The 20250-nt window shown below is 38.7% G+C and overlaps 1 protein-coding gene across 1 annotated transcript in view; it reads right to left on the bottom strand.

Annotated features, from left to right (window-relative positions):
* Nucleotides 1-7664: 7664 nt before the first annotated feature.
* Nucleotides 7665-20250, bottom strand: part of YES1 (YES proto-oncogene 1, Src family tyrosine kinase) — a 50475-nt gene continuing 37889 nt past the window's right edge. Inside the window, exons 3-12 of the mRNA XM_084281806.1 lie at nucleotides 19078-19177; nucleotides 17940-18038; nucleotides 15030-15133; nucleotides 14707-14856; nucleotides 14339-14494; nucleotides 13882-14061; nucleotides 11972-12048; nucleotides 11480-11633; nucleotides 10740-10871; nucleotides 7665-9912 (exon numbers count right to left, since the gene is read on the bottom strand). Of these exons, the coding sequence (XP_084137932.1) occupies nucleotides 9704-9912; nucleotides 10740-10871; nucleotides 11480-11633; nucleotides 11972-12048; nucleotides 13882-14061; nucleotides 14339-14494; nucleotides 14707-14856; nucleotides 15030-15133; nucleotides 17940-18038; nucleotides 19078-19177 (1361 nt within the window). The 3' untranslated portion in view covers nucleotides 7665-9703. The remainder of the gene's footprint in view (nucleotides 9913-10739; nucleotides 10872-11479; nucleotides 11634-11971; nucleotides 12049-13881; nucleotides 14062-14338; nucleotides 14495-14706; nucleotides 14857-15029; nucleotides 15134-17939; nucleotides 18039-19077; nucleotides 19178-20250) is intronic.

Here is a 20250-nt window from a genome sequence, read left to right as displayed (position 1 = left end):
TAGCAGACAGTGGTAGCAAATAAAGTTCAGTTGCTTAGTTTTCAGTTTTTAGTAGGGAGTTATTGTTGAAAAAAAAAACCAGCCATTAAAAATAAATAAATAAATAAATCAAACACCCCATTATCCAAGCTTAAAGAAAAGTAGGTCCTCTGCAAAATCACAAACAAAGACCTGCAGATTAAAGCATAATCTCTATGTACACAGTTTCCTGCTAGCTGTCGGCATTAGTTCTCATTAGCTGTGACTCTAGATCTTGCACAAGGCAAACTGCAGCCACCTCCCTGGAGGAGTTCACATCAGGAGGGACATGGGCAGGGTTTGCTGGAAGGGCAGGGGATCTCTGAGCAGAAAGTAACCCCCACTGCTGGGGAAGTGGCTTGTCTCCAAAATGACCTGTGAGAGCATTTCAGTTTGGACACGGTGCCCAGTTGCCTTTAGACTGGAAATACAAGAAGATTTCCTTACCATGACACCTACTAACTTCCACAGAAGCCAGAAGACAAAACAGATTGAGTAACTGGAACCACATGGACGCCATAAAGGAGGTGACATGCAGATGCTTTTTTCTTCATTGAGGAAATGTCACAAAGTGCAAACATGTTTACAATTGGCACACAAAATTAATTACTGACAGCAAAGCGATGTGTTTCTCAACCCCAGGCAAGAGCATTTGATGCTTTCCCCTTAAAATCATTAAGGCATGAGCATCCATCTTGGTTTCATTATGGAAGCAATATTGGTGGTTATTACAAAAGAAGAAAAAGAAGTGAGCCTCATCAGCGACCTGAAATGCTGACCTTCCCCCATGCTCCTCTCCCTTGCTGGAAGGCATTACCATACAAATGACCCTTTTTACATTTAAGATGCCTCTTTGTGAGTTTTTGATGAACCTTTTCTCAGGACCGTGTTACAGTCCTGGACTTTGGCGAGGTGAAGGCTGCTGACCAATTTCCTGGGGAACGATACCCAAAGGCTCCATCCGACAGAGCTGAAGTGAGGACAAGAGTGGATGCTGGCAGCCCATGGGACTGCCCCCCTGCAAGCTGCGTGCTCAGGGTAGAGCCGCATGGCACAGGAGCCAATTTCTGCCCAAATAAGCTATTTTTAATCTTCAGTAACATGCTATATGAGATTTGGCTCCTGGATCAAGAGCATAGTCAATAAGGAAGTGACTAAAAGATTGAAATCTCAGATAAAAATCTCCAAGTAAGAATGACAAAATCGAGAGAGGGGCATACAAAGAAACATCTAATAAGCAGAAGTAGGCAAAAATCTTTTCTTTCAGCCTAAGCTTCAACAAAATCACCCTGAAATGTTCTGATCAGTTCCACTTCTAAGCAATGCACAGTTTTTGCAGCCTTCCACACTGCAAAAACTTAGTCCTGTGCTGAGACTCCAAGAACTGTGATGAACTTTATCTGATATTTTAAAGCCAAACATATGTAGAAATTACGACAAAATCAAGACCAGATGTGCAAAAGAGGACAACCAGAAGTGGGGAATCTCTCAGGATTAATGAGAAGCCTTACATTGAGGCCCCATGAGCATTATCTTTCCCTCTTGCTAGGCCTACAGATCCCACAGAGTGTTCAGGACAGCAGTGGTGGCCAAGTGCACAGCACCTTTCTCTGGTCCGATTTGCTGAGCACACAGATGTGCATGCACCAGTGGTATCCACAGTGCTTTGATACTCACCAGTACCTCTGTTTCTGTTAAATGACATTTGTTTCCCCAAAGATGAAAACACATCAATGCAGATAACACAAAAATTATGAAAGAAATAGATGCTGAAACATGTAGTTGGTATCAACCACCCATCCGGAGTGCTCTCAGTGGTCATTTTCACACTTCCTGCCCTTAGCACCTTATGTGTTCAGAGTTTCCAAGAATAAAACCTGCAATATTTTGTGACAATGCACAGCTTGCACATTTGTTACCTTCCGTTTCATGACAGCACCCCCAGCACATCTCACCAGCAGAGCTTTGTGTTGCTGGTGAGCTCTTTGTGGAAGCCAACAGAGCTGTTGGCAATTTCTTCCGTGGCTCTTTTGAGCACTGGTAGCACAAGCAACTGCAAAGCACACTAGGATTTCCTGACTCAATACAGCAAAATACCAGTAGCAGAACGACTGGGGCCCTTTCTGCAGGTGATGCTGAGAGAAGTAACCCTTTCCCTGCGAGCCTGATGTATCAGTGTTGAACCACTCACTTGGCACCCAGGTCTAGGTGGCTACTCTCTGTCTAGTTGCATGGCCATGTTTCATCTCACACTTGTCTGTTTCTGGATGCTGATCCCTTCTTCAAAGCATGTATTAATTACAAAAGGCTTCCAAGAGGAAGAGTTTCACTTGTATCCCTTGTGCCACATAGGAAAACAAAACTGCCAGCGGTGTAAGCTCTAAACCGACGGCCCAGGATGCTATGGAAGAGACAGAGGCTGTTGGATCCTATCTCCTTTGGAAAAAGCAGCACTTCTATAAATGCCTTCCCCTGCAAGTAACTGCAGCATCTCCCAGAGCTGTTCTGGTACTCGTACTGAGTCTAAGGAATACAGGACCATGAGTCCAGTTCTGTAAGGTCTCTCTTATTCAGAGTATTTGTTTGAGATCCAAGAAACTAGTTGTGTAGGTGTCTCTTTGTGTGATTCTGGGCAAGACACTTGCCTGTGCCTCAGTTCCTCCACTGTTCCCCCTGAACTGTGTGGAGTACATCCCATCCCACTTGCCTTGGATGCAATGAATCCTGTCCTAGAGTGACTGAGGTCATGCAGGTGTGCAGGCAGGTCGTATCAAGCTCATTTCACTCATAAAGATGGAAGGATGTTCAGCATCTTACATCCCTGGGGCTGGAGCAGCAGGTAACAGGCAAGGAGGATTGCAGGCTCAAATCTTAGGATGACTAAAAATAATAATGAATCCTTACAGAAGCTTAAAATAGCTGAGTGGGTAGTTGCCAGATTGCTAGTTGAATTTATATATATGTGTGTGTGTGAGTGTGTGTGTTGAAGTTTAGCTATAAGAAACAATTGCAAAGGTAGGCTGAGAGAGGAAAAGCCATGATATCATGAGGCCACAGATCTGTGGGTGTTCAGCTGATTTCTTGGAGGATTTTTTTGGAGCTATGCAGCAGTGTCAGTGAAACACCAGACTTGAGTGGCAAAGGAATTGCTTGTACTGCGGCCTAGGGCACCCACTGGCTGAAAAGGGCAACAGAAAGGCCTTATAAAATACTGCTGCAAACCAATATTGTATGAAACATACAAACAAACAAACAAAATCCCATGCAACTCAGCTCTGCCTCTGCATGACAGCATAGCCTTTTGCATGCACAGGAGAGAGGAGATCCTTAGCTACCCTCCCAGGAGGCGAGAAGCACAGACTTCTGCTTTGAAAGTGCAGCTGGCGGCAGGACAAGGAATGAGCGACCACACAGAGGAAGAGTTCTGTATAAACAAGGGCGATGCTTACATTAATAAAAACACTAAGTAGAAACTCCACTCAGCTCACTCTGATCACAATTTTTAAAAAAGTTCCCTTGTATTTTTTGCTTGGATTTCTATCCTCGCAGTCAGGGCTGCATCATGCCCCAAGGTCCCTTACAGACCCCTGTCCTGAGGCAAGGGGTGACAGGTCCAGGGTGGCCACAGCACAGATGTGGCAGCAGGATGGGAAGTGCCCACCCCATGCATCTGGGCTGCACCTCAGCTGGGCCCAGGCTGAGCGTGACAGGGGCTGGCAGGGTTTAATCCAGGTTTTTCCATTTGTCGGGGTAGGTCAGGTGTCTGCTGTGGGGCATAATGGGAAACTACTGCAGGCTTTCCTTAGGAAATCCTATCTTTGAGACCAGGAGTCTTGTTTGATAGGAGGTACTAAAACTCACCCATCTTCAAGGTAGCTCCCAAGCCCTATGTTCTGTCTGCTGCTCAGTCACAGTCTTCAACTTGATCCTGGATTAGTCAAGATACCCTGCCTTGATTTCCCATTTGGAGATAATGAAACCAATCTAATTGGTCTCATTGGAAATGCTATGTTGGGTATATAAATGCTATAAAGACTATGGGGTAAGATGGTAGATGCCTTGAAACCCCAAAGAGAGATGCTGCCTTCAGTAAGTTTCCTCTACTGCCCAGCAGAACAGTGTCAATTTTGGGATGAAGAACAGATGAGGGTTGTGCCAGCTTATTGCTAATCTAAGAGCACCTGCACAAAGCAGGCTGGTCTGTCCAAGTGGATTTGTATCTCATTAACCTCCTGAACACCATCAGCCATCCCTGAACTGCAGAGACTGTCATTCCTTCTTACCTATCACAATGGACAGTTGAACTTGGGACAAATCTATTGCTAGGTATATGTGGGCTTGCTCACAAAATATTGCACAACATTTTGAAAAGGCTAGGGCCATTCTAATGACAGTGGCACCAGGGATTATATTTAGCCTAACAGTAGTCTGATTATTATGATCTTAAACCCAGTGAAGCTGAACTTTGGTGCTGTATGAAAAAAATATCTTTCTTTATAAATGGCTGTCCTTTGATACAGGTGGCAAGATGAAACGCGCTGATTTTGATGGGATGACCTTAACAAATAGCACTGAATGAAAATGTAAATGCTGAAAGCATTTCTCCTGTACTTTGCAGTCCTTTAGTATGAAGAATATACATTTATGCTAGTCATAAGCCAGTTTGAAAGAGACAGTCACTCCTCAGTGCTTCTAAACACTGAAACAGAGAAGCACCATCAGCCACCAACCCCCTGGAAGACTGCCCTAAATGTGAATGAGTGTAGGGGTACTGAACAAGCAGTGAATGCAGCACGTGGCACCTGTTGAGGCCCAGGAAAAAAGGGAGTTGTTAGCACAGACGGGATGGATTTTCAGGGATCCATCTGCCAGCATGCACTTATCAGTAGCCTCAGGGAGAGACTCAGTGACCTAGCAGCGGGGCACAAAGGAGAGGGGTGAAGTCTCCCACTGTGAGTAGCTTTCTGATAAAAAAGGGAATGCTTTCACAGCAGTTAGCTCCAGTGCTGGTGCATGACTGATTCATCATGAATGCTTGTACTCAGGTTTCCCTTTTAAATTTGCAGTCTGTTCTTCAGGCCCTGCTGAGTTTAACTAGGTAACTGTCTCCTCTCCTTTAGGGAGAACAAATCAAAAGCAGCACAAGGGCCAACGCGTGTTTCTACTCAAAATAAATGAAATGCTTGGGGGAGACGGACCGTGTTTTATAAAAACACACAGTGCTTTGTATAACTCGATGCCCCCAGTAATAGTGGGTTTTACACTTTAACAATAAATATAACTTCAAATTTAAAGAAAATGTTTAAAACAGGCAATATGCTATGCCCAATAAGCAAATGTTTGCATGCAGAACTGACAGGAGAAATGAGCTCAGTGGGTCCCATAAAGACCACGGGTCCTGTGCTGAATGCCTAACCTCTAGTAAATTCTGAAGCACTCTACACCTACACAGAGAGAAAGGAAACCTAATCCCAATTCCTACATCAATATAGCCCCACAAAGAAAAAAATGCTAAATGAAGCCAGACTGTCTGAAATGCCATCACTCTGAGTGCAAGCTCCAGAGGCACGCATCCCTGTCAACCTGGGATCTAGAGACTGGTCTCTCTCTGTATCATTTTTGCCTAAGAACTGATCAAGTTCTTAAGCCTGTATCTGTGGATGAAGTCCTGCACTGGGTTCCACTCCCTACCTTTAACACAACCCCTCACACTGAACAGCCACCTATGTAAGATCCAGCAGCAATCCAGGACTTGAGCTCAGAGCCCGTTTGCCACTCTAGGCCATTATATCACAAATAAATGCAAACACCCCATTTCCATCTACCGCCTCTTCCCATCTGGCTTAAAAAGGCATTTGCCGGAGATGTGCATCAAGAGGGTTCCCCATCCTGCACTGACTGCGAGCTTCCAGCAATGCCTGGAAGGTCGACGGCAGCCGTGTGCCTGCTCTAGGATCAGGCTGACACAGGTGCAAGATGCAAAGGCACCTGCACTTCCAAGCATTCACATAAATAAGAGTCCAGGTACCCACCCCACAAGACATGAGTTAGGTAGGGAACGTATGAACATCAATTCTGGCCTTCAGCAGCTGTCCACCCAGCCCTGCCTTTGGTGCCCAAAATTACACAGTTACATAAAATTAGCCCTAAAATCTTGACTAATTGCGTGATGATTTGAACCTGCTGTTTGCAACATGCTGCTTAGCTTAAGAGCGTGCTGTGGTTTAAACCCAAGATGACTGTGTAGCTCCACAGCAGTCCTGTGTACTGGGGGAAAGTTGGTACAAGTACAAACATCTACAGCATCTTCAGAGAAAACATAAAAGCTGAGGGTTTTATTGGATTAAACAGATCAAAATAAATAACAAGAGTGAGGGTTCATTAAGTTTAGTTATGTTTAGATTCATTCTCCATGTTTGAGGTTTCTCAATGTGGTGTTGATAACGTTTCAGAATAAACAGTATTCTAGACAGCATTCTGGCTTGTCTCTACCCTTCAGCAAACCTTTATTTATTTATTTTTTATTTATTTTTAAAGACCTTTGTAAGGCTAGTTTTCAGCCCAGTGAAATGACATTTCAGTGGTTGCAAGGGTAAGAACACATAAGGTTCTTTTCATCGTGCTTTATACTAAAATAGGGATGTATTTTATCTAAACAGTAGGATCATAGACATTTTTATGTTTGGAAGTTTACTCAAAAGTATAAAAATATTCTTAAAATACTACAGTGTGAAAGAATGAGTGACAGAAACAATCTGCAGGCCTACCACGAAGACTGGACATGATGACGTTCAGATGGACAACGGGGAGCACACAGATTACCAGATATTACATGATTGTTGTCATTAAAAATAGCAAAACATTAATTACAGTACAGAACATACTTAAAATACAGTAAACCTTGCAGCTCATAGCATCGGTAAGAACACTTTTAGCGCTGTGTTATGAGTTGTTATTGAAACTCAAACCATATGTTGGCAGCAGTAGCACTGCTACTAGTGGCACTGCACACGAATTTCAGGATTTGTGATTTGAGTGCACTGGTCTTTGTGACAGCTAACAGTCCGTGAAGTTGAGATAAAACACCAGCTATCACAAGAACAGATTTACAAAGTTCCCTGAAAAAAACTGTGCAGAAGTCAGCAGTGACTGCCAACAGCAGATAAAGGGAAAGAGGGGGCACACGCCTGGCCGGCAGCGTGGCAGTGGCTGCCAGCCCAGAGCCTACTTGGGATTTCTCATCAAAACCCCAAGCCTGTCTGTCTGTCTATCCATTGTGGGGCATTTATTTTAAGTTTAGGCAGAATAGTTCTAGCCAATTCCTCCCAAGGACTCCTGAACTGCTCTAGAAAAAGTCTCCCTTTTCACAGCAACAGTTTCTAACACATCGTGAACTCAGTATCTTTTACGGAAGTACATTAAAACAGTTTACAGAGGATAAAAATACACCCTGAAGTCATCAAGACAGCTATAGATTCAAAGTTCAGTTTTCCCTTTTATTCCCCTCCTTTTTCCCTCAATATGAAGGCTTTTGCTCTCTCCCTGCCCCATTCCCCCCTCTTCACCCCCCCCCCCCAAATAAGCAGATGCAATCAAGGAGAAATTTATTTTGAACCAATTCTGCAAAACAGTTCAACAATGCCATACTTTATAAAAATACTTAGTTACATAATTAAACTTATTACTATTTATATAAAAAGTGTGAATGTGAATTTTAAACTCTGTTAGGGTAAGAACCACATCAAGATCCTCAGGTGAAACAAATAAATTTTCATAAACATACAAACTCTTTTGGAGAAGTCTTATAATACACAACCATTTACAATGAACACGTTCATTAAGTTAGTGTTTTATTCCTTTGCTATACAAGTGTTATTACAATGAACTGTTCCATTCTGTAATTAAAATCCAAACAATGCCAGTGTCATTTTTGGCATTTGTTGTTATAGCTGTATTAATACATAAACTCATATGATTGTGTTATTTATTTTAAAATATCTAGAAAAATTAAAATTCCATTGTATTTTTCGATCTTTGTTGTGTCTTTTTTTTGTTTGTTTTGTTTTTCTTACATAAAGCCCTTTTAAAATTTGATAACCACAGATGTACAGGTGATGAGTGATGATGAAGGAAAATTGAAAATGATGGCACTGTACTTACAAAGATCTGTTTGGTAGCTGGATTCAGTGTAGTGTAAACCCATGAAAAAAGGTAGGTTTAGTACCAGAACTATATTACCAACTTTTCTGAAATTCATTTGTTGGATAGCTTTACAATGCTAATATAAATTCAAACCCGATAGATACGTAAGAGTTTAGTGTTTCAAAATTAAAGTATATAAGCTTGATCAGAAATTCAAAAACGTCATGCAAATTGTTGAGTAAAAGACATGATGTTATTGCTTGATATGTCAGTAGCCAAAAAAAATAAATCTAGATGTCGTGTGAGCTGGGCTGAAAGCCAGCAAATTTCAATGTCACTGTATTCGGACAATATTAAATATATTTTCTCCCTTTAGTTTTTAAACTTTCACATTTTCTTTTCTTTACTTTTAGTTAAATAATTCTGTAGGAAGGGCATAAGTGGGAAGAGCAACTGTGTGTAAGGGTGTCTTAATAGTCAAGAAAAGCAAAAGTGCAATCAAATCCCTGAACTAGTGACAATTAACATTTGTGGCACCCACCCTTGCTAACACATATAAGCCACATACAACAGTACCGAATCTGTCTCTGCAAAAGGACTAAGAAGTGGCCATTTACCAGCTTCAATCTTGCTTTCATGGTGAGCTTTGTTCAGGTAGTCTTCCCATACAAAAGCTCTCTGTAGGATCAGAGCTTAAAAGATAAAAGGATTTCCCCCCATGATTGTATCACATAGTTTCAAGTTCAAATATCATCATACTTTAGCAACATAATTTTATAAAATATTACCTCATTTTCTAGTTACCTTCATTATTCTTAATTAGCTACGCAGAAAGAAAAAAGAAAAATCTCTCATGCTACTTTCCAGTTATATTAATACAAGTATTAACACAGTGCATTATGCTCTCTAATTTCACTATTGAGGTCTACCATTTAGATCAAGTTTGTCATTCTCTGTTCCAATTTCTCTTTTAACCTGCCTACCCTAATTAAGTCCATGCAAGAGGAAGCTTATGGATCAAGACTATGTATCAAATATGGTTGTACCATCTTAAGGGGGAAGAATGGGGGACGGGACATATAATTTTGAACACAGGAAGTTTTACAGAACTGGAATAGCATTGCTTGGTCCCACGAAGTTCTTCTGCTTTAAAAATGTCCTACCCCAAGATCACTTTAATTCCAGACAATTCCCTCCTTAGTAAATGATTAAATGTTGGAAAAATAAAGGATTTGAAACATTGTTGTTTTTTTCTGCTATCATTCACACCAACGCTCATTTTACTAGCTCGTATTATCAGTAAGCTTCCTTTGGACCCTGAAGTAAGTTGGGAAATAGGAAAAAAAAAATACATGTCATTGGTAAATTAGATTATAACATTTTAAAAGTGGTTTTGTGCAACTGTATTATGAAATTCCAGTTTGCCATTAAGAGCATGCAAAGTAGCGAAGATTTTCTTTCCTTTGATTCCTTATAGACGTCAGGAATTCTTTGCAAGTCTTTTACATTTGGCAGATTTGTGCATGTTATATAGACTGTTGGCTTATAAATTGTCTCCAGGCTGGTACTGTGGTTCTGTAGCAGTAAAGTAGTCCTCCAAGAAAGACTGAATATATTCAAATGTTGGTCTCTCATCAGGGTCCTTCTTCCAACACAGTTTCATTAACTCATGAAGAGACTCTGGGCAGCCCTGTGGGCAAGGCATCCTATATCCACGTTCCACTTGTTCCAGAACTTCCCGATTCACCATCCCTAATAAAAAGAAAGCATTTTACCTTTGAATGTCATTATACAAAGAACAGTTAGCCAAAGCTTTTCAAGTTTCTCCAGCCACGGTGTTGTTTACAATGTGCATGTGAATCTACCATTTCAGAATATTTCATGAATGTGTTTTATTTTGAGTGAATTTTTAAATTCTTGGATTAAATACATTTTCTGAAAATTATTTAATTGTTCTGATAATTCCTCAGTACCTGCTCCTTCCTTCATTTGTATAGTTACTTGTATGTTTTGCTACAGAACATTTACCACTGTTTTAAGCCTGTTATTTCAAAAAGGAGACTCAAGCACAGATACCTTCAGCTTGCCTAAGCTTCTACTAAAGGACCACTTAATTTGGTATCATTATGCCTTTTTATTATGCATATGCCTAGCAGAACTACCTTACAACTCTCGTCACAGAAAAATATCTGACAGAACATGTTGTATATGCTTAGTTTCAAAAACAGGTCTGGCAGGTTCATTCTATGGATGCTTACTGTAGACTGGGAAAATGTCAACAAAAGTAGAAATTTCAGGAACAGACAGACAGGAAAACCTAAGAACACCCACTAATCTGAAAAGAACTATCAGTCACATTTGCAAATTCTATAATCTTAAAACACTTTAAGGAGCATGTAATAGTTAATCTGTAAATAAAACAAGTAGCTTTGTGAACAAAGGAACCAGTGAAGCGTTACCAAGCTTTTGTCTCTGCTTGTCAGCTGTGGGCTGTGGATGAAGGTAAAAAGTCAAAAAGGTAACTTCAGAAATAAAGAACACCACACAGTAAAGGAAGATCTATTCCGTTTTCCTCTTACCTGGATACGGCACTCTCCCCTTTGTTACCAGCTCTGTCAGTAAAATTCCAAATGACCACACATCTGACTTAATTGTAAACCGACCGTACAGCGCTGCTTCTGGAGCGGTCCATTTAATTGGAAATTTAGCTCCTGCAGACATCGGAAAGACAGATACTCAATTTACCCTTGGTCATGCATCGTTTACTTAAGCTTCAAAATATTTTAAAAAGAATACTGCACTCAATTTTTTTTAGTTTGCTTTGTTTGACCAAATTCAAGGTCAAACATTTGAAAATTTGAAAACTAGTATTTTAGCATTTTAAGCTGGAAAGCAGTTTCAAACCAAAGCAGCAACTACTGGCTATAATTTCTGGAAGCAGTTAAGACATCTGGGATTCTTAATTAAATACGTTTCCAGAAGTGGGATGATCTTCAGAAATTGAGGAATACCCTCTCTAGAACCTCATCTCTCTTCAAATTATAGCAAGTTTTTACCTAAAAAAAAAACGTTTCAAATGTCTTTCAAAAACATAAGCAAGTTGCTAAATAATTCTGAACACAGAAAGTTTACAAAATATGCACTTAAGCAAGAGGGACACCCAAACATAGCTGTGCAAGCACACTTATATGCATTATCTTTATTCACGCATACTGCATACATTCACGCATACTGCATACATTGACACTGCTAAATGTAATAGTTCTAAATAATTTTAAGATAACTGGACTTATTTATTGAGTAAATAAATCAATCTTACCTTGTCTTGCAGTGTACTCATTGTCCTCTATTAACCTTGCTAAACCAAAGTCTGCTATTTTACACACAAGATTGTCTCCTACAAGAATGTTAGCTGCCCGGAGATCCCTGTGGATGTAGTTCATTCTTTCAATGTAAGCCATGCCATCAGCAATCTTAAAAATAAAGTTTTATTAAAAATTACTTTCCATGACTACATACATTTATCGTAAGCATTAAATTAAATCATTTTATTTTAGGTGTATTCTCATTGTGTAAGTATAGGAAGTAAAGCACAGCTTGTGATAACATTGATTTGAGCGTGCCTGGCTCTACAGTATCTGTCAATTTGTAACTGACCATTTCTTTTTGACAAATTACAAAAATCTACAACAGAAAATGTAAGAAAGAACAGTGTACAACTGCTAGTGTACAATATTTATATTTAGTTGATATTTGATATAGTTTTAAATTTCTAAGCACAAAATATAATTTTCTTGGTTATAAAATGTACCTGAGCAGCCATATCGACGAGCTGTGGAAGTTTTAAGTACTTCCCTTCTCCTTCTTTTAGGAAGTCTAGTAAGCTGCCTGTAAAATATGACAACAGTTTGGTGAAAAACAACAGAAAAACACACTAACTTGTCCTGAAAACATGAACAAGATTTTTTTTTTCTAGACGTTAGGATTGATGCATTCAGCTCCCAAAATCTGAGTTTGAAAATCCTCATTTACCAGAGCAATATTCACTGAGTATGCCCGTATAGTTGACTCTACTCTGCAAATTTTATCTAAGCACTTTTTAATCAATTTTAATAATTCAGATAACTAAACGCTGATAAAGCAGACCGCCATTTGATGATTATATTGCCTGACCTTCCTGGTATCAATGCCTTTCCTGGCTGGACTTTCCACAATTTATAATTAAACAAACAACAATTACAAAAACAACAACAACAACAACAAAAACCACCTATCTGTTAGTTAAATCTTCTGCCAACTCCAATTCTATACCAGAGAAGTGATTCTGAAATTGCTGCTTTTAATTCCTTACATAGGAAAACAAAAGTATCTTCCATACTTTACGATATATTATGTTCTCATATTTATATAACACAATTGTGTCCAGAATATTTCAGCATTAGTAGTATTTGAAGTTAATTCCAAGGACCTGTGCTTTTTTAAAGACAATAATTTTTACATGTATGTTAAAATCCTGTTTCTGACACAACAGCTTTCCATAAGGGTAGAGGAACAGACTGAATAAAGACTAATCCCTAATCTGTCTTACTGGAGTCAAAGTAAGACAGACAAAACGAAAAGTGCAGTGATGGTTGGGGAAAAAAATCACTAAATAGCAGGTCTTGCAGTGGACTCATGGCAGTAGTAATGAATTAGATCTGTCTGATGCGGTTTTAGTCAGTTGCTGTATTTTTTCATTGGAAATAAGAGCATGAAAGGCTCAAGGCTGCTTTTTCAAGGTAACATCCCTAGAAAGCAATTGTTTATCTTGACTGCCTTGCTAAAACCCAATTTCTGAACAATGAAAACTGATTTTGCATGACTAATTTAAGATCTGACAGAGACTGTCTACTGTTATTTAGAAAAAACAACAAAACAGAAAGAAATTCTTAAATTTTCTATTCCTATGTTTTCAAACTTGTAAAACACTTTAAAATCTTTTTAAACAGGGAAAAATAAAACACACACAAAAAAACATATTTGTGGAAGAGTACTGAACACAAGCAGCTACTCTCCTGGGCTTTGGCAATACTTCTATTTTTTTTTTTAACAGGATAGCAAAATTTCTCTGAGGTAAACAGACGTTTGCATTTTTCAAAATCCGGAAAAATTGACATGAGAATCCATTTCTTCTAAATACTAATATGCTTTTAAAGTTCATTTCCACATTCAAACTAAATCTCTATTTCACTAGCAGGCGGATATATCAAGGAAAGAAGGGCGAAGGACTGAAAACAAGGAGAGATAAAGGCCAGAGTCTGCTAAAAATAGCCAACTATTTTAAAATTCATCACTCTTCTAGACAAGAAACAAAACAAAACAACTAATTCTGTTGTTGTGAGCATGAACAGAAGGAAGGCATATTCTTGTAATAGTATTTGTAGCTATACCACCCAATTTAAATATACCAGGCAGTACGCACTAAATAAATGAGGAAAAATGAAATGAAATGAAATGAAATCATGTACTTGGAAGATTAGCAAGGGTGACACAGATGCATCAAAAAATTCATGCCTCCACCCATGATCTAAATCGGAACTGCTTCAAGTAGGTCAAGCATTGCTCATTTTAATTTAATCAGAATTATCATTTTAAACCTAACATTAATTAAACATTTAATTTGTTCCTGGGGTTTTAAATAATCTTTCTGATACAGTATCTTCAGACTATTCTGCCACACACCTTTTGTCATGAATTCAGTGACTATGTAGATTGGTTCCTCAGAAACAACGGCATACAGCGGAACAAGCTTGTCGTGTCGTAATTTCTTCATGATTTGAGCCTCCTGCAGGAAAGCTTCTGGCATCATTGTTCCAGGTTTTAGTGTCTTGATTGCTACTTTTGTGGTTCCATTCCATGTTCCTAGAGAAGCAAATTATATGTTATTCTCCAATACAAAACCAAAGAGGTTTTCTGCTATTTTTTTTTTCTTTTTTGCTTCAGTTTTGTTAGGTAACAGAGAAATCTTAAATTACTAACTACATCGAATATTATTTTTAACTTTATGTGACTGATCATAATCAATATTTTTCCTTCAATTATTTATAAGATTATCTTTTCAGATTCTGATACTGACTTACTTAAAATACTGTTAAAAGATGCATACAGACAACTGAAAGATGTCAGCTTAAGCTCTTACCCATCCATACTTCACCAAAACATCCTTGGCCCAACTTAACTTCCAGCCTCAAAGATTCTCTAGGGATTTCCCATGCATCTTTTGCTAGTCCCTGTGTTTGTGGTTTCACAGTGGGACACACAGTTGTTAGCTTATGACACAGCCCATCGGCGTGTTCTGGAAAAAAAAAAAAAAAAGCTTAATAGTTAAACAGGGTAACACTATAGCAGAAGTAACGTCCTAATGTTGGTAAAAGAACTATTTCATTTACTGTTTGTCAAAATCAGAAAGAAACTTTGTAATTGTAGGTTAAAAATAAGCTACATATGAAGTTTTTCTTCCTCATGGTAAGCACAAGCTAGTATTGGAACACTAGAATTTTGGCTTACCTCTGTAGTGCTTCACCAACTTCTGTAGAGATTCAAATTGTGCTCTGGTTGTGATATAGTATCCACCATTGTCAAGTTTTCTGATTTTGTAGTGTTTCACATTATCACCTCTGACCTCATCCCAGTCACGTATGGAAAGGGAGTAAGCACCTAGGAAATAAGTAATACCTGTTTCACCAAAAATGTACAAATATTTTTGATGCATCTCCCCTACTGTCGTTATACACATACACATGTATACGTGTAATGTAATCAACGTAAAAATATTCCTCATGCTCACCCTGGGGAGAAGAGGAAGAAGAGATATACAGAGGCACACATACCTTTAGTGGTTTCACTCTCTCTTACTAAGAAAATGCCGCGCTGGTTACCAGGATTTAAAAGTAGCCTTTCTGCATCCTTCCTGCCCATTTTACCAAAATACCACCTAGAAAAAGTTAGAGGAAATTAGTGTAAATAAAAATCTCCTACGCTTTTCTAGTCATATAAATAGAAGATTTATAAATCTCAAGCACTGACTGGACTACTAATATTACAAAACAGTTACAAATCAATAAAAGTAAAAACGTCCATATAATTGGAAGATTAAGATGACCTAACGTGACTAATTTCTGTTGTTCACAAAATAAGTAAAAAGAGGTGTCTGTCTGCACATATTACATTTTTCTTATGGTTCAACAATAGATATAATACAAGTAGTATTCATTGCTGAAAGTAGCACCCTCCTTGTAGTAAAGTTCATAGGGCAAGCTGAATCAGATGACAACGAAATACTGTTGGTGGCATACTCAAAACACTGCAGAAGCCAAAACTACCTTCTCTAGGAAGTTTCAGCTATAAATCACAAAACAGTATTTAATGCAAAGTGGGTGTGCAGCAAGATCATCGGATCACGTTTATTCAGGTTGGAAGAGCCCCTGGGGGGTCTCTGGTCCAGCTTCCTGCTGCAAGCAGGATCAGGATCAGCTGTGAGATCTGACCTGGCTGCTGAGGGGGTGTCCAGTTCAGTCCTGAATATCCTAAAGGGTGAACGCTGCATAGCTTCCATGCGCAACCTGTGCCCCTACCTGGCTGCCTGTCCTCAGGGTAAAACGCTTTTTGTTACTTCCACCTGGAACCTCCTCTGTTCAACTTCTGTTCTCTCTCATCCTTTTGCTGCACACCTCAGTAGGGGGAGCACTTTTTTCTCCTGTTCATGTAGAAATACCCTTTTGGTAGGTATCATGTAGTTCTCTCTGAGCAACACTCCATCTTTGAATTCTAATATTGAAAAGTATGGAGATGTTTTAACACATCTGCTTTTTTTCTTGCCTGAAGTTATTTCAGAAAAGGAAAGTCTTCTATTAGAAGAAAATAGTAATTTTCATTAAGATCATAAAAGTCACTAAATGAAGCAAAGTGTAAATTTCCAACATTTTAATTTGGGACTGTTGTAGCATCAAACTAATCTGGCTTTATAGTTGTTGGAAGATGGCAAAAAATGTAGGTAAGGAGGGATCATTTTGTTGGCATGTGATCAGAATGGCCTGTACAATCAGTTAGGAATTTTAAACTTATTTTTACTTATTATTGTGGTCACAGTTTGACATGCAAAATTAGAATTGGTCATGAGCATACATACACTTGAAACAACTTTGAAGTAACTCTTAGTCTTAATGAAGCAAAGTTGAACCCCAAGACTATGGCAATTTACAAACTATATTGTAAAGTCTTATTTTATTTTCGTACCTATAAAATATTAGTAGGTTTAACTTTTTTTTTTTTTAAACTAGTGTTCAACATCTACGTTATAGCAGCATTCAAAAGCCACAAGGATAATATGGATCCTATCACAAGCAGTTTGTGATATAAATGCCTTCAAGCTTAGAAAAGACCGTTTAAAGAAAATCCTAGCAATCTGGGGATGTATATTGCCTTGCACTCCTAACTCCAGCCACAATCACGACACAAAATCTATAAACACAATCAAGGGTAAGGGCTAACAAATGAGCTCTAAAGCAAATGAGCTCGATTCCAAATGCTGTAGTAATATTTAATAAAATTAGCACTAGTTCTTTAAAATAGCGTCAGTTTAAAACAGCCTCCTCACTCATTACCCCTCACTCTCACCTCCAGTCATCACAAAAACCTATGACAAAGCCCAACCACCACATTTTGCTTGTCTTTAGGAGCAATACTTCCTTTGCAGAAGCACTGCATTCTTTGTTTGCAAAGGTCTACTGTTTCCATTTTACCACTACTGCAGCCCTAATGACAACATGCTTTTACTGCATAGTTTAAAAAATGGTAATAATAATACCGATCTCATTTTTTTTCAAAAAAAAAAAAAATCAATTTTAAAAGCAGATGAAATACAATAAAATAAACCATAGACCATAAAATAACAACAAGCCTGCGGCACAATCACTTTTTAATAGCAAAACTCCAGATGAGAGCAGCAGCACGCTGAAGTCTCAGCTTGAGATTCAGGAAATGTCCTGGAAATTGGGCAGCTTTCCCAAAAGTGCCGTAGGAATCACGGAATATCCCAGATCATGTATGGGGGAATTGCTTATTTGCAGAACCATGCCTGTATATCACAGCAAGAGCTGTGGAGCGTTACATTGCTAGTACAATAACTACAATTAGTCCCTTGAAACAAGCATCACCTGAAAGTATATCCCAACTCACAATTACCAAAATAACTTTACACAATTCTGTAAGTGCTTTGGGATCTTTGTAAATAAATGTAGGAAGCACTGGTACCCAAAGTCATGAAAAAATCCCAACTCATAGTTGTCCCTAGTGTGCCTAACAATTTCATCACCAAGAAGTTGCTATAGATTAATAGATTAACAATAGCTGTCCATACCACTGTTATTTAATAATGTGAGAATGGGTACTACCAAGGATATAGCTGATATTCAACTCAGGGTTTAGCAAGCAAAAATAAGGATAAAAAACCTACAGTTGAGGATGTGTGAACTCTTAACTAAAAGCATGTATTTTTGCTCAATGAGAAATACAGTGCACGTCCCACAGTTCTCACTTCCATTACTACACTCTCCCAAACTTTACCAGTAGTAATAATTGTATCTTTGACACTACCCACATAGCATTCCTATCCTTTAATTAGTAGTGTTATCCTACTATCCCTTCAGTGTTACATGCAAGGAATTAAGGGAACAGTATCACCACAGAGTAAAAATGTAGAATGGATAACAAGAACAGATTGACAGGGTACAGCGTCTTACTCTTCTGCTTGAATGGAGTCTGCAGGAGCTACATAATTGCTTGGGATGTAGCCTGTTTTTCCCGTAGCAATGGATCTTGCTTCCCACCAGTCTCCTTCCCTGCAAGGAAAGATCAGTTATCTCTTCCACACATGAACAATACATCATTCCTAACAGCTACAGCATCCTGATGTATGAAAGACAGGTTAAATTTAGGTAACATTTTATTTTAATTGAGAAGGACTCTAAAAGAATTTCTGCTACACCTGAATGTATTTTCCTTTTAATTGTGAACAATGTGAGTGCTTCTTGGTGGAATTCTGTACTTTAAATGATTCTTTGTTTAAAGTAAAGGAGTTTATCTATATATGCAAAATGCAAACCTGCAACAAAACATTTTATGATGGAGGTATGTAGACAAACTTCCCAGTTCCTAGTCTTATTCTGCCTCACCCATGTCATTCTGCCTGTACAGTGACAGCAAGAAACAAAAGAAGCAGAAAGTGAGCTAATAAAATTAAGAGAACTCAATGAATGAAAACTGTCCCACCTACATATTAGAACTACTACCACACCCAAAATCTGCATGAAAAGAAGTCTTCAAAGTAAAAAAATAATTTATTTTTTACTAGGCTTCTAGAAATCAGGCCGTAATACTCCAGAACATCAAGCTACTACTAAGCTACCTTAGCGTGGGTTTTCTACGGAGGCCAGTGAGATGTGTTTCCATGGCCAGAAGTCCTCTTCTACCAGCAGGCTGCTCACTCCTGCATTCGTGGTGCAGTGCTGCCAGTTTCCCCACCTCCCTGTCAGATGGACAGGCAACACACAGAGCTTGCGACACCTCTGCTGCCCTGAAGGGGATAGCTGTGCCTTGCTGCAGAAGGGAATGCAAAGATGCAGCCCTATCAGCAGGGGAGGAGGCGGTTTTGGGCTTCCCTAGTCACTACAGCTCTGCACTTGCACCCAAACACAACCTCAGCCTGAAAGTTATCACCTTCCCAGTATAATTATTTTAATGCGTGTTGACTCTGTCATCCGAGAAAAAAAATAATCCATCTACTCTTCACTGAAATATGACACATACATTTGAAGAAGGGCTAAGGATCTATTCATTCCGAACAATGCCCAAGTGAAGTTTATGAATGAGAACACTTACGTGTTGTTTATTATCTGGAACCGTTCACCTTTCTTAAATGAAAGGTCATCTGTAGTTCTAGCTTCATAATCATATAAGGCCACAAATACAGTAACACCACCTTAAGGAAAAAAAAAAAAAGATATAGCAGTAATGCTACAACTCTTGATTTAAGGACTCGCCTGTGAAAACAACTCATCACTTCTAAATTGTAAGCAAATGAATGTTTTGGGTTCCATCTGATTTTGGCAGATAGATCAATAACTTGTTCATTTCTTTAGATAAAGGAAAGTCTGTAAACAAAGAACCTTAAAAAGTATATTATTTCCACAGCAAAAAAAACAACAGATAGATACATCACTGGAAGTACCTTAACAATTAGAATATTTAAACAGAGACACCTGTAAGAACACATTGATAGTAAAAAAAATTAAATTAAATTAAAAAAAAAAAAAGTTAGCTTCTTCATAAAGTTAGCTTCTTTTTAAGAAGACCAATAATAAAAGATCCTACAACACAAAAACAGTCAACTGGCAGCCATTAATTATATATATATTTTTTCCAGAAGTAGTTTCCTGTTGAACTCAGCTGTAAATAACTGTGGTAATTCCAACTTTCTGGGATTATAGAACAACGATCTCCGCAAGGAATTCAACTAGAAATACAAGCATTCTGTTGAAGACAAAGACATTTCTCTGCTTTAATACTAACATATTTTTTTAAATTCCATTAAGTATCCCAACCACTGAAGCATACCCTTGCTGAGGATGATCCATCAGTGCATTCTTCTACAGAACAATGCCAGAGATATTTCACAGGACAAGCAGCTGCGCTCTCCCAGCCCTAGGGAATTTGCTTCCCTTGTCCCCCTTCTGGTACAGGGCGCGCTGCTGAACGTGACCCACAAACATGACACAAGCGTGAGAGAATGATGGCAGGGAGGCTCCTACACTTACAGTGGGAACACATTTTCTATGCTTGAGGGAACTACTTAATAAAACTGGGCTAAAAGAAGAGAAAGAGGGGAAGGAGAACAGGCTGTATGAGATGTACAAGCCATGAGCAAAAATAAGTACCATAGCTAGAGGAAATTTAAAATCGAAAACTGCAGATGGGCAATTCAGAAACACTTCCTGAGCTCTCGAAATGCTATTTCACAGTCTAGTGGGCATTTAGGAAGCCTAATGATAATCT

The sequence above is a fragment of the Netta rufina genome (assembly GCF_964035555.1).
Source record: "Netta rufina genome assembly, chromosome: 2".
Taxonomy (NCBI): domain Eukaryota; kingdom Metazoa; phylum Chordata; class Aves; order Anseriformes; family Anatidae; genus Netta; species Netta rufina.
Note: the sequence above shows the minus strand (reverse complement) of the source record. Positions and strands in the feature narration are given on the sequence as shown.